Source organism: Maylandia zebra, linkage group LG5 (genome assembly GCF_041146795.1).
Source record: "Maylandia zebra isolate NMK-2024a linkage group LG5, Mzebra_GT3a, whole genome shotgun sequence".
Classification (NCBI taxonomy): Eukaryota; Metazoa; Chordata; class Actinopteri; order Cichliformes; family Cichlidae; genus Maylandia; species Maylandia zebra.
In genome coordinates, this window is record NC_135171.1 from 37,495,350 (window position 1) to 37,510,186 (window position 14,837).

The following is a 14,837-nucleotide window of genomic DNA, read 5'->3' on the forward strand; positions in this document are numbered from 1 at the left end:
TTCAGCAAACCCAACTATCTTATCTTTCAGCCTTTATTTGGATATTTCCAGATGGTCGGTCTCTCTTTTGAGCTGCTGTGGACAGTTCTGCTCGCGCATAGTAAATGATGGATCCGCGTTTTATCCTGGCCCTGGGAGGCTCGCTCATTGGAGGAAATTGGATGGCCAACGTAAGCGCTCCTCTTGAATGAGAAAATAGCAGCAGGGGGAAAAACAGACTGAGCAACACACACGACACTGACAGCAGCCAAGCAGGGGCCACTGAAAGAGAGAAACACGGACCCAGTCTGTTGGTGCAGCCACATGAAGGAGCTCATTATCATTTTTGTATTATTTATTAATTTTTTTGGAGTAAACAGATTTTCGTCATCAGGATTTAAACCACGAGATTCGCGTCATTTTGAGCCGCGCGCGCATTCCTCGGCAGGATCTGCGCATCTTCAATTGCCAATTGTTTTCTGCTCTTCTTAAAGCGTCAATAGTCATGTTCGAGCAGGGACTGGCGAAGCGGTTCAGCTGAATTCCTGTCTTTCAAGAAAAAAGAAAGAAAGAAAGAAAAATGGAACAGCGGCTCGCCAAACAAGAAAGCAAAAACATGGATGCGTGTCTGAGGCGACTGAAGCAAGAGCTGGTAGGTTCCGTTGTATCTTCTTGTGTTGTTACCCTGGACCGCTGTTTTACTTTATTCGTGTGTATTTTGAGCATTTTTACCGCTTATACGCGTTTTACATTAAATATTTAACAATTTTCACATTTTAGATTTAGAAATGTCGCTTTATTGCGCCCTATGTGTCCTGAAACATTTCTACATTTCCAAGTCTAATATTCTGGAGTCTAGTTTTCAGCTGAGGGTGCATGTGTGTCTTTTTAAATCGCATTAATCTGTGTGGGCTTAAAGCTCTGAGCACACCAGAGGCATGTGTACATTTCCCTCCTCTCTGTCCACGCATCTGGGACAGATGTTTTAAGCTTAATGAGCTCAAGACGGTTTTTTCTTGTCATAAATACTCTGCGCTGGGTTATGGATTCTTGAAAGAAAGCGATTTAAGGTTCACACTATTCTTGGTGCCTTGTAGTAAATTTAATCATGTGTTGCAACAGACTGTTCGGAGCTCCAGCTCTCACAGGGGAGTGAGTGAAATTGGCAGTCACATTGAGTTTCATCACGTTTCCATGCTCTAAATGAATTTGTTAGACTCCGTTATTTAATATTTTCATGTCTCCTCTCATCTACCATGTTTGATGTGAGTACATTTAGTCTGCCATTTCTTTCCTCTTCTTTGAAATGTAAAAACAAAATCTGTAAGCTTCACCCTCGTGCCCAAAATCATCTGGCAGTGACACACTGTAGACCCATTTTCTGAGGAGCCTTAACTGGCACAGATTTCATTTGGAATCATCTTCAAAGCAGCGACTGATTCCCCCCCCCCTTTTTGTCCAGCCACTGGCCTGCAGAAAGGCCTTGCGTGGCTGCATGTTTTGCAGCTTAATCTGCTCTGTGACTTCATGACTTGCTGCTCCAAATTAGCCACACGTCTGTGAAGTGGCACTTGAGATTTAAGGGGAGTTGACGTTGATGCCAGAAGGACATGTTGTGTTAGGGCTGCCACATCGCAGTTTGGTAACATAATAGAAAAAGTGTCATGCCATGCCGAGGATCAAACAGGAGAACGGGGAGCAGATGCCAGTTAAAAAGCTGAGGCAGTCTCCCCCTGCTCTCAAGACCATGTGGGATGCAATCTGTTGTTCAGAAATAAGGGGTGTCTATGCCAAGGTTGTCACTTTCCTTTCCACTGTGACTGATTTTCATCCAGTGTTCAGTGGAGAGCGGTAAAACCGGCTCTATCAGCAACACAGAGATCACAAACATCTAACAGTCGACTTACAGCTGTGATGCCGAGTCAAGCGGCTCCTGGACATCTCTTGCGAATTTGTGGCTTTGAAGTCAGCAATTTTGGACCATACCAGTTACGCATGTTTTGGAACACTTACTACAAACAGCATGACCTTAAATCATTCCAAAAACCATTTTGCATGATGTTTTTTTTTTTCCTGCTGTGTTTTCATTCATTTCCATGCAGCATAAAAGCAACAGAACTCGAGCTACACAATCCATCACAATCAACATCAAGTTCGTATTCACATTTGTCATTTGTTTGCAACGCAATGAGTGCAGACTGATATAACTGCATTATAACACTATTTTCTCAAAAACAGCACAGAAATGTAGCTTTCCAATCAAACCAGATATCGCTTTCACTTAATTATAGCCTCTGTGTTTATGGTATCTATTTTCTGTTGGGAGAAGTTTAGATTTTATCCCAACCATTCAGCAGGGAGTAACTTTTCCATCTTGCCAACATTATGTCCAGTCAGAGCAGAGTTTACTTTTATCACATAAGTCAAAGAAATATGCCATTTCTCTTTCTCTGTGTTGGGTTGTGTTTAGCAGTATCAGCCTTTTGTGTGCGTTTTACTTTTTTTTTCTTACTTTCCATCTGGAATTGGAAGAAAAAAGTTGGTAAGGAGCGCAAATGTCAGTTGTATGAGGGCTGGAACCAGGCTAAGTTTTAAATGTCTGCTAGCTGTATGTCATATTTTATAGATATGAATGAAAATAGGCACAAGCTGGTAGAAAAATGCATGTAAGAGCTTAAGCTGATTGTGCATGTCTTGAAAAATGGCATGCAGTGAACGTTCAGCCCGTTCTCACTCCCGAGGCGTAACATGTCGACGTTTTGTCACGTCCCGCGGCGTTCCTGAGGAACGTGAAAGGAGACCTTCGGCGTTCTTATGGTACGCGGCGGGCTATGGCTGGAATCCAGTTCAATGACGCTCCCGCGGTAATAGACGTTCCAGCCCTGTATTCCAGCCCTAAACCTAACCTTATCCCTAGCCCTGACCATAACCTTATTCCTGACCTTAACCAGGACTTTAATGATGTTAAATAGCGTGTTTCTAAGCGATTTGAAGAAAAAGAGCAAACATGTGTAGATTCAGTCCAGACAGTTCTCATATTTCCTCTTTTTTCCGAGGTCGTCATTCAGGAACGTGGTGGGTAGCCGAAAACGTAATATGGTGACGATTTGTCACCTAGCGTAAAATGTTACGCTTTGGGAGTGAGAACGTGTTGGAACGTTACACACAAGGGCAACTGAATGGAAGGAGCAAAAATAATAGTATAGTCCCTTAAACCTTTACCTGATATATTCTAATACTCCTGACTAAAAAGTTACAATGAAACAAGAAAATCTACATAGTTGAGTTTGTTTGTGTCTATAGCAACAAAGAAGCCTGAATGTGGCATTCAAAGGCTATACGAAAGTCACGTGAATGCCAGCATGACTTCAGTGTTTCACGTTAGACACACTGAAACCCAAACCCTGATGTCCTGTCAGCTCTACAACAGGAGTGTGATATGAAAGTGTGGGCACTGTGTCAGCGGTTGAGGGTGTGGGTCCTTGTGGGAAGTACAGACAGGTCACACTCGAAAGTTTGACCCTCAAACTTGAAAAGCTTGGGGTCTAATTTCTTCAACTGCTGACCATGTCCATCACAACAAATCCATTAAATATCAAACCTGACAGTCAGGTATATAGCACCATCTGTCTTCCTGTGTGACTCAAACTGAAAACAGTCGTTTAACTTTATTCTTTAAAAGAAATACACGAGTCCTCTGAAATCCTGAGGATAGACAGTAATGACAACAATGAAATCATTTCAAACCTATGCATGACTCATGATTGGTGCAGCAAACAGACAGTCATGACAAAGAAAACATAAGCTCTTCCTGCCTACTTGATGTTGAAAATGCAAACGGTGACACGTCTTTGACTCACATTGTCTAAATGTAGGGTTCACACCTGGTTAGCAGCGTCAGACACTAAAACATAAATCAGAGCGTTTCATATCATCGCCGCTGAAGCCGACTTCACATGCAGCGTGCCCCCTTTTTCTCTTTCACACCTGAGGCGAATTTCAAACATGACTGTCACCTTGGAATTCAACACCAAAGCCAGCAACCATGAAGTCATGAAATCTGAGAGAAGTGCACCTGAGTGCCAAGCCTGTTGTGTCTTCTGGAAAGTTCTTTGTTACCTTTTGGGCGTTGGAGCTGAAAGCTGTACACAAAGCAGGGTTGTGGCTTAACTTTAAGCCCGTTTGTTTTGTGGCTCCCCCTGTGGCTCCCCCTGTGGCTCCCGTTCTCCAAACTGCCCTTCCTTCCCCTCGGCTAAAATTGGACCAACTCTTGGTGGCAGCTGTGGGGTTTGCGTGGGTGATCATTGTGTTTGAGACTGAGCTACAAACCTTTAACAAAGCCTGTTTATCATTATGACTCTGCACACGTAACCGGCTTTTTCATGGTTCACAGAATGGAAAATGAAATCACTGCCCAAGATATCAGATTTATTTTGGCCTTTTTTTTTCTTGGATGCAGAGTGAACAAGTTAAGTTAATGCTGCTGTTGTGACCACACGTGCAATCCTGTTAGAGTAAGATCAAGTCCTGACCTCCTTACCTTATACGTTCACTGGAAACAACGTGTGAGGTATAGATCGGTATTCTCTATGCTCTGACCTTTGCATTACATCTTGTCTGACACTGTTGAAGTTATATTTATAAATTTGTTCTTTTTAAAAATAACATATATACAGCACTGAGGGTTCAGAACAAACCACAAATTGAAACATCTATTATCAAACAGCTGTTCATCTTAACAACAGCTGACACCTCAATATTAGAATTTAAGATTATGTTTTTCTCTGACCTCCAGATAAAAGTAACTCCAATACATTCGCTCATCTTTCAGCTCTGTTTTGATCTTTACCATCTCCTGAGGGATTTGACCTTCCCCTCAGCAGTAATTAGCCTTTCTGTGTTTACTGTCTAGCCAGTAACACTGACAGTCATTCAGTAGAGTAAGTTTATCCAAGGGTTTTGGGTCAAAAGTGGTCAAAAGCTAAAAACAAGATTTAAGATATACTTCTCTAGATCTTCTTGATGCATGCTCAATAATCCAGGTAAGTAAATCTCCAAAAGTTGATTCTGTTCATCTGGACGTAGCGTTTTGTGGGAGAAACATTTCGTCACTCATTCTCTAGAATTCTCTAGATCCACTTTCATATTACAGAAGTCGGTCATTATAAGCATTTCCAGTATTTTAAAAATGAAAATACAATATAAAAAATACTGAAGATGAATTCCTTTAAATCAAAACGACATTTATGACTTAGCAATCCAATACAGTACAAGTATAAATATCCAAAATGTTTCAAATTCCAAATTGAAAAACTGTAAATAAGCTGCACATTTTTAAATGGCTTAAAAAAAACACTGCATTAAAGGCTTTGCACAGCCATTCACTATCAGTTGAAAAATGTACTAGATGATGCACACAGAAAAAAAACCCAGCATCAGCAACCACATTTATTTTCTTTAGGAAATGCTTGTGTGATTTAGCGCTCCTTTTGATCTTAGAGGGGGGCTGAGAATTGGATGAGCACTTTCACTGCCCCCACACGAGGCGCTGACGTCAACTCCTGTGCTATCGAGCTTCTACGTGACGATTATTGCTTCCAGTGAGGAGTTCCCGCCAGGACAATTGGGTCCCAGACTGTCTCCAAATATCATCTGCCAAAGATGATGATATGGATCCTAATCATCCTACATCTCCCACGGCAGCATAAATGAGCTCAAGCAGGAAACAAGCTATTAAACCACCTCCCTTTTTCTGAAAAGGTCATCAGGGAGTCTTTGTTGGCCAGCAGGACCTACAAACAGTTATATTTGCTCTCGACTGGTTCATTTTAAAAGTTGTGGTTCACCTAGTTCCCCATTTTCATTTACCCCTAAGTGTTGCAGATAGTTTTGCTAAACCATAAAGAGACAGCTCTATTATCTGAGTAGGGAGGAGAAGCAAAACATTTTCCTAAAAATGAGAACATCTTCTAAAATTAAAGTACAAGAAGGCTTTTATGTTTATCATTCACACTTCTTCGTCTCCTGAATGCGACCCGGAGGACATACAGGCCAAACAGAGTCACCATATAACCTTTTTTTTGTCAAAGAGGCATTCATTGCCATGTGCATAGTAATTTATTTCTTTCACTAAATGCTGCGCAGATTTATTACCCTCTTTATCGTGACCTCGGGGCCATCCACAGCAGTTCAGCCACAGAGACCTTGTGTGTATCCCCCAGACAGAGAACCCATTCCTGTCCTTGACCCACACAGATCACCATTCATATTTAATTAGGGGTGGAGGTGGAGGAAGGGGAGTACACACTATAGATGCTGCTGCTGGTCAGCGCCTTCCAAACAGGAAGACCTTTTGGGTCTGATAACCTTGGCCTCCCCCCTTCAGCTACTAACAAACAACAACAGTGAATGGCCTGCATTTTGTAGGCAGAATAGAGCACTGGTTTGTTTTTGATTACTTGTTTGGGTTTATTTTCCTCCTAATAATCTGAACACAGCATCCATGCTCTAAAAAAGTACACTGACTTCGTTCTACTGAGGCAAGTCTGGACTTGCGTGGATGTGTGAGCTCAGTGTGTTTGCACAGCGCATTATTTTTCCCTTCATAACTGACATGAGGTAATACCGAAACCATGATCAAGGCAGAACTTGATCTTGACAGACAGCAGAGCAGGAGCACTGATTTATTTATACTTTGTGGTATTTAATTCACTTGCATGTATATTGAATGGTTTTCTAGAAGCGTCTTCACAGTTAGAAAGATCTGACATGTGGCTCTGAAATAAAGAATCACCTATAAACTTTTTTTTAAAGCTCTTAATTAAATAGCCCACCACTTTTTAATAAGCCTCTATTCAGTATTAGATGAAGGCTGCCAGCCTTTGTTCTTAAACTCTGAAGCATTCAGCCCTTGATTGGCAATTATGTCTCCTTGGCTAACATCACTGCAGCCAGAAGAGAAAGTAGAGGGTTTTGGGGGGGATTAAATGTTTGTCTTATTTTTTTCAAATTTTTCACATTCTCAAAGAAATGCATACTCTCTCGATTAAATAAAGGGAAAAAAGAAGATTTAACCAAACTTCACAAGACTGCATTAATGATTAAAGTGTTTCTGGGCAGTACAACAATTCCCTGCAGCGCCAATTTCATCCCAGTTCTCTTGTTAAATTAGATTAGACAGACATTATTTCTCATCTCCGTTTTTGTCCTTAAACCCTTAAGGTGCGCGTGTAGGTCCTCTCAGGTCTGCCAGGCCCTGGGCTGATTCACACATTGTAAAAGTGAGACATCTTAGGATTTCCGTAACATCTGTGTCTAAACAAGAAACCGCCGCAGGACAACATTTTTAAGTCACTTTTGGCATTCTGAGTAAGATATCGGATGAGGGATGAAAAGGCTGACATATTTGGGCCACAAAATTCAGCTTTGAAATGGCAGCGGAGTGCCTGGAGTTAGTTGGCATGTTAAAGGTAGAATAATAGGGTTTGGCTTACTGCTGTTCCCCTGTTTGTTCCCCAGAGCATAGTATGAATTATTAATATCGCCTTAGAATAGAAATGCCAGTAAACAACACTGTGTTTTTAAATAACTGTGGGGAGTGTCTGCATTTTAGGGATAATGGAAAAGTTGCACGTGAATGTTAAACTGCAGTGTTTGAGGTTAGCGTGTGTAAACAGGTGCAGCTCTTTGAGTCTGCATACCTAGAAGATGATATTACAAAAGCAAATTTAATACATTAAAGCAATCCTGATCCTGGGATAAACTTTACTGAAGGCTCCAAAAATGCAATGATAAATACATAACTCCCCTTTTGCCTCAAGTCTTGTTGACTTTTCTTGTGTAAGAAAGTAAACCGTAATTATGCACCCTTTCCCAGCCTTTCCCAGGACGCAGACAATTACAGCTAATGAAGTCAGCCATATGTGAAAGGCACAAAGACAAGAGACAACCTTATTGTGCTAATTACATGTACCTTCACTTCCTAATTTAGCGAGCCAGCGGGAAGCTCAGAGGCCTGTCATCCCCGCATGTGCATTGATAGGCCTATTATCTGATCTTAGAGGTTATTCACGCCCGTGTGCATCTACTCAGCCATATGTCGTGATAAGCCAAGTGTTTTAATGCAGAGATTTACTGCTGATGGTAAAGGATAGTGTATTGGTGTCAAAGCCAGGTCACTGTGCTTCAAGTGTATGTAGACAGTCCAAATTGGATGAATGACAAACATGTAATAAACCAGTGTTTCAATGAAGAGATTTTTTTTTTGCTCTTTAAACTTTATGACACTGTGAGCTAATATTTCTATATATTATATATATAGAAATATTATTTTCTTTCTTTTCTATATTAGAAAAGAAAGAAAAGGAAAGTTGGTCTATTTTATATGTTCATTAATAATTTAAGAACATAATATGCAGAATAGTTTGCAATAATTAAATCACTGCATCTGTGTGACTCTGTTTCTCCAAAAATGTTTTGATATGGTTAAATTTTGTAAATTCATTATTGAAGTTGTGCAAGTGCTAAATGAAAGCAGAGCAGATGTTGTCATATTTATAATCCATCCATTCATTTTCTTCTGATTATAGAGGTGGGGTACACCCTGGACAGGTCGCCAATCTGTCGCAGGCTTAACTCAGACTCACATTCACACATAGGTCTAATTTAAAATTACTGGAGGGCTCGGAGAGAACTCGTGGAGACACAAAGGGCCCAGCCAGATGGTAGATTCGAACCCAGCTCCCTCTTACTGTTAGGCAACAGTGCTGACCCCCATGCCACCATGCTGCCCTGTATTTATTCTATGCATGAAAAATGTCTAGCACATGCACTTTTGGTGAACTTGCTCCCTTTCTGCTTGAGCAGACAGCAAAATTCCTGTGTTGCAGACATTTACAGACATGCAGAAACCATGAACTTCCTTTAAGGGTCTGCACGGTCACTGGAACTCCAAGATGCTGCACTTGGACACAGTGGTGTCTAAGCTAAATGGGGCATGCGGACAGGCTCTCCGTGACAACATGCTGATGTTCAGTAGGTTTAAATGTTAATCGCATTCAAAACGTTTTCTGAAGCTTTTAATTAACAGTGAACATACTCTATAAGGCTGAGGCTGATGTGAACAGCGTGGCATGGTTGGTTATAAAATCAGGACATATTAAAAATTTGACATGTTGGTAGCTCTGCAAGTAATTAACTTCATCCTGTGAAGTAAATGATGTGCCAGATTTAATGACAATCAATCCAATAGTTGCTGAGACATTTCTCTAAATGTAAACATGGTGCCAGAGGAATGGCCAGGAATTGATGTCACATTCTGGGATGAAGTAGTGGACTAACAAAGTGAGGACTAACTTTAGCATATTTTGAGCTAGCAATTCTGACTTTTCCATACATTTCACACATTTTTATGCCTTGTGTTTTACTTTTTAAATCAAAATGTTGTCTAAGAATTTGTCACATTTGTCAATTTTCCCACATTAAAAAAAACCTCATATCCCTTCTCACACAGTAATAAGAAGCTTTGATTACGATGCTGTAATGCCAACTGCACTATGCAGCAACTTTTCCCACCCAGGATCAGCATAATCACTGTTCCCTGGAGATCTAAGTATCGCAGCCTAATTTTGTTGCACCTACATCCAACCTCCTGCCCTCTGCATCCCCTTCTTATGTTCTAATGGTGTCATTCATAATTAAATCCATCAACAGTTTTCTCTTCGACATCTAAACATATGGCAAAGGATTCCCCCCTGTTTGCCCCCACCCTTTCCATCTCTGCTCATATGGCTGACTCTCACCACCCCTCTCGCTCCTTTCATTGTTATTCCGTTTCCGCCTGAGTGAGTCCCCCCATCCACCCCCTCACACACACACATTGTATTTGGGGATTATAGTCTAGATGGGCAGTGGTGATTGGCTGTCACTCCCAGTGGTGTCCCTCCATTGGAGGGGGATACATATAGAGGCAGTCAGACTGATCCATTTGAAAGGTGAGAGACAGTGACGGGCTGACTGAGGTGCAGCCAGGAGGATCAAAACCTGCTGCTTTTTTTAAATTTTATTTTAAGGTAAGGTGTAGGTTTTTATTACAGCTGCCTGTTTATTCTCATAGTAGCAATTTATTTTATTTGAAGGCTTAAAGTTTAGTTTAAAGGTATTTGGTTTTGTTGGTTGACTAAGAGCATCTTCTATGGAAGTGTAGTCATGTTCATCTGAAGGTGTGCTCTGCAAGATTTTCACCAAAATTTCCCGTGAACTAATTTTTCAAAATTCCTTGCATGCTTCCTCGTGTCTTTTCACAGATGCTTTATTTTTCATTCATCAATCAGTAGCATGTTATGAAATCATAGCAGAGAAACCTATAATATCTAAGACAGTTATTCAGAGGGCATGCAGTGATTCAAGGCTGGAAGTTAAGACACGGGTTAGGATGCTGGCTCTGGGTTGTGTGGCTGCCTTCAGGAGAAGACAGTTAGTCCAGGTCACATGACGCAGGCTTTCAAACAGATGAGAACAGGAAGAGAGGCGGAGGAGGTTAAAAGCAGAGAGGATGATTACTGCTGCACAGAGAGTAGAACACACGAATACAATGGGCTCAGAGGAGAAAGCAGATATGATAAATCAAATGAAAGGAAGTAAAAAGGAAATTATAGATGTTTTTTTTTTTTAAATGAAAGCAAGTGTGTTCTACAGCTGTCACTAGTTGGATTCTCTCTCATACGCTGGCCATATGGGACCCCAGCCTGTCATCCAAAACTAGGTCACATGACCACATAATTAAACATACCCTAAAACCCACAAGTGAAGAGATAAAAAACAGGCTTAGTACAATAACTTATCTTTTTAATAAGTTTCTTTAGCCTGCTCCATTATTCATAAGGGGGTCATCGCAGTAGATAGATCCATGTTGAATTTAGCAAATTTTTTACCAGGGATAATAACTGTTAATATTTGCTGGAATGAATGACTGTTGTCAGTTGCTCTTGTGCAATGAGATTTTTTTGTCTGTGTGTGTGAAACACAAATGTAAATGTGAATACCGCTGTCAGTCCTTTATCTTTATTTTTCTCTCTGTCTTTCTGCAGTTATCCATGAAAGAAGCTGGAGATGGCCTCCATGCTCAGATGAATTCAATGATGGGAGCCCTTCAGGAACTCAAGCTCCTTCAGGTCCAGACGGCACTAGAAAATCTTGACATTTCAGGGCGGCCTATTAACCGGGGAATGCCCCACACGGCTTCAACTGCTGCTGCTGAACCACCAGCTGCAGCAGCATCAGCTTCAGGAGAGGATCAGAGCCGCTGTATCAGAGAAACCATGTCTGAGGAGCCCAGCCCGAATCACATGCCGAGTTCAAGGCAGTCTTTGGAAAGCAGAAACTCGACTAGTCTATCAGAAAACAGAAGCAGTCTGGAAACCTCATCCTCCTCGTCATCCAGCCTAGAGAGCGAGAGTGAAAGAAGTCAAAGAAGTGCACGGAGCTCAAGAAATGCAAGAAATGCAAGAAGTGAAACTGACCTGGAGTCTATACCGAGAAGGTGGTCAGGATATACTGCCCCTCAAGTGGACTTCTGTGGACCAGTTGTGGGAAATCCTCCACCAGAGGCCTACCCTAGCCATCCCCGTCCCCGTCGTGCACAGATAGTGGACCTGCCTGGAATCCTGTACAGTCTCTCAAGAGAGGGTCCTTCCTTAGATAGCGACTACTCCCAAGACAGCACAGATGACGCCAGTGACTGGACTTCTTCGCTCATGAGCCGCTGTCGCAACCGTCAACCATTAGTTCTGGGGGACAATGTATTTGCAGACCTTGTGGGCAACTGGCTAGACCTGCCTGAGGTGGACAAGGAGGAAGGAGAAGAAGAAGAAAGGGCAAAGAGGAGAGAGGAGAGAATGGATGGTGGGACAGAAAGACCAGACACCCCAGCTCACCCTCTACGCCTCAGCCGCTCACAGGAGATCTGCAAAAAGTTCTCATTCACCACAAACATCTTCAAGAAGTTCCTGCGAAGCGTCCGGCCTGACCGGGACAAGCTGCTCAAGGAGAGGCCAGGCTGGGTGGCTCCTGAGCTTCCAGAGGGTGACCTCTATAAAAGGCCGAAGAAATTGCTTCCCAAAAGTTCAAAAGGCAGCTTTTACCTGCCGTTCTGGGCGAATGGACAGCAGGGCAAAAGCAGCACATGTATGCATCTTCCAGAGACAGAGAGGAACCACCACCAACACTTGCACCAGTTTTACCAGCAGCCATTTGCAGGGATTTATTTAGACAGAAGGCAGCCAGAGACTGGTCTGGAGAAAATGCAGCCCTTGTTTGACTACAACACAGCTGTGTGGGTCTGACAGCGAGTCTCTGGCCAACAGACTGCCAGTGACGCCAGATTGAGCGTGTGACAGGTGCTGTAGGATTTTGGCTGTGATAAAGGAGCGTGAATGAACGAGAGGCTTGGACACAGTTAACTTCCAAAAATGAACCGTTAAATTCACACCCACATCGTGTTTCTCCTGCGACTGAGAGATTATCAGGGCAACATTTTGTCTGACAATCCAAAAACCCAGACCTCGCTTGATGTGTCCGTGTGAGTGTATGCTGCGATGCATCTGAGAAAGAATGAGACTTTTTTAGGGTTTATGCTGCAACTTTTGTATTATTCAAACTCCTTCACACGTGTGCATGTATGACTGGATTTTCATGTTCTCCTAAAAGACGGTACACCATTCTCAGAATGTCACTATCAATTTAAATCTTTTTAATGCAGACTTTTTCCACTTCTGCTCTACAGGACACACTTCTTTGCACTTCTTTGCATCTATAAATAGCAACACCAACTGTTGAATTGCATGGTTACTGTTTTTATAAATGATGCTACAAACAGCTGTTACTGAACGCACTGCCACTATAGAGTCCTCAGCTTCCCTTTTATTTCCAAAACGGCTGTAACAACCTGGAAACTCATGACTACATGAACTCGTCTTGTTCACCTTTGCTCAGGGAGCGAATGCCACACAGGAGAAAGCACTGCCACATTCAGAATGGGTTTCCAGTATATATATTTTTTTGTCTTGCTTTAAAAGCATAACAGCAATACGGTGCATGACTAGTTCAAACTTTGTACATTAAACTTTGAGATCTGTCCCTCGTAATCAGAAATGCTGTGGTTGCTGTCATGTTGGAAGCACTCTCTTTAGTTCTCTGCTATGTAGACATGGCAAATGTTCAGTCAACCAAAGTCCTCGTGGGCTGCTATGCAGAGAGAGGAGGGGGTAAAGATGGCACAGCCAACCCCAAGTACTGACTAACTGACAGCCATCTGGTACTCAGACATTATGTAAAGTATGTTCGCCACAAGCTTAAAGATGCAAAATGGGCTTCTTTAATCCCAGAGCTTTGTGAATTAACTGACTGTGTTATATACTGTATATATGCAGGCGAATGCATTACAGGGCTGTAACAGATATAGGACCCATAATCTGTGAAAGGTACAACAAACTGAACAGGCTAAATGTACAGAACATTGTACATATTTGTCATCAAACAGCAGCAATAAGACTCATTTACTGTAATATCCCATCGCATGATTTTCATTATTCTGCGCAGATAAATGTCACCATAACAGCTGATTGTGTAAACATTGCTACAGCTCTTGTACTTAAACTACAAACCAGTGAGGTCATATTTAATCTACATTATTTATTCTATTGTACCATAATAAACAGTTTCAGTATTTTTCATTTCAAGCAGAACCATAACAGTTCAAATCAAACTATAGCTTCCTTCACAAACTCCCTCAGGTCACAGACGACACTGCCCACTATTGATTAGTGTTTTTTTATTGTTATTATTATTAAGGGACCACTGATATGCAAGGACAATCTGATATTCTTAACTTAATATTAAAGGAAAAAAACATTATTTTCACTCAGTTTTTGATGTGATACCAGACCAATAATCTTAGCCAGCAGGGATTAGGCCTCAGAGGTGGTTTTGAGTGTCTTGGCCAGTTGATCCATATGGTGCTGTCTCTGTTTCAGTAATCAGGTCAATACATATACTGCACAGTCTGAGGGTTCAACACACACAGACAGTTTCTTCTGCCAGAAAGTGCAGTCTGAGATGTCATGACACGTAGTACATATATGTAACTGTAACATTTATTTCTTCCTATTAAAGCTGTCTTCTAAGTGTAATTCTCAGCACTGTTGTTGATATTTTTCATCGAGGTTCTGCGAACCTTCAGTGGTGATCTTGTGTCATGTGCACTGTAAAACTGTCACTGACTCTTTGTAAATTAAATCTGTTTTCAGAATGAAATGCTGCTTTTGTGCATCAGTGTGTTCGTTTGTGCAACATCTTTCTCTACTGTAGAACTGACACGGAAACTAGACATGTTTGGGAAATATAATTACAGTCCATGTAAATCTTTTCTGGTAATGCTAACTAATACATTATGACACAGTAGTTATAATATATTCAAGGCAATTAATGAAAGGGTGTGTCGCAGGAAGAGGAAACAAATGGAAGATTCAAGAGGCATTAATTTGTCCAAAACATAAAGCAAACAGCAGAAATCAAACTAATGAAAGGTAAACATGATCAAGTTCACAGACATTCTGCACAAGAACACTAACCAGCTCAATCTGGAAAGACACAATAGGCAACAATGGAAGCGGAGACAACTTGGAAACTAGATACAGCTGAAATTAATTAGGGAAATGGCACACAATAAAAACTAAAATAGAAGACATGAGAGAAAAATGACTACCAAAATAAAAACAGGAAACCACTTCCACAAAGACAGAAAGTTAACAATAAGGAAACACGGGGAGGCAAAATAAACTAAAACTCACACAATCAGATTT

The 14,837-nt window shown here is 41.4% G+C and overlaps 1 protein-coding gene across 2 annotated transcripts; it reads left to right on the top strand.

Annotated features, from left to right (window-relative positions):
- The first annotated feature begins 210 nt into the window (after positions 1-210).
- inka2 (inka box actin regulator 2) lies at positions 211-14,289 on the top strand. 2 transcript variants are annotated; one of them, XM_004547661.6, is made up of 2 exons: positions 211-631; positions 11,067-14,289. In XM_004547661.6, exons 1-2 carry the CDS (start codon positions 560-562, stop codon positions 12,318-12,320), a joined length of 1,326 nt encoding a protein of 441 aa, XP_004547718.1. In that variant the 5' UTR covers positions 211-559; the 3' UTR covers positions 12,321-14,289. The 2 variants fall into 2 exon arrangements, with proteins under 2 accessions (XP_004547718.1, XP_004547719.1); XM_004547662.5 differs by lacking the exon at positions 211-631 and adding an exon at positions 9,949-10,049.
- Positions 14,290-14,837: the final 548 nt, after the last annotated feature.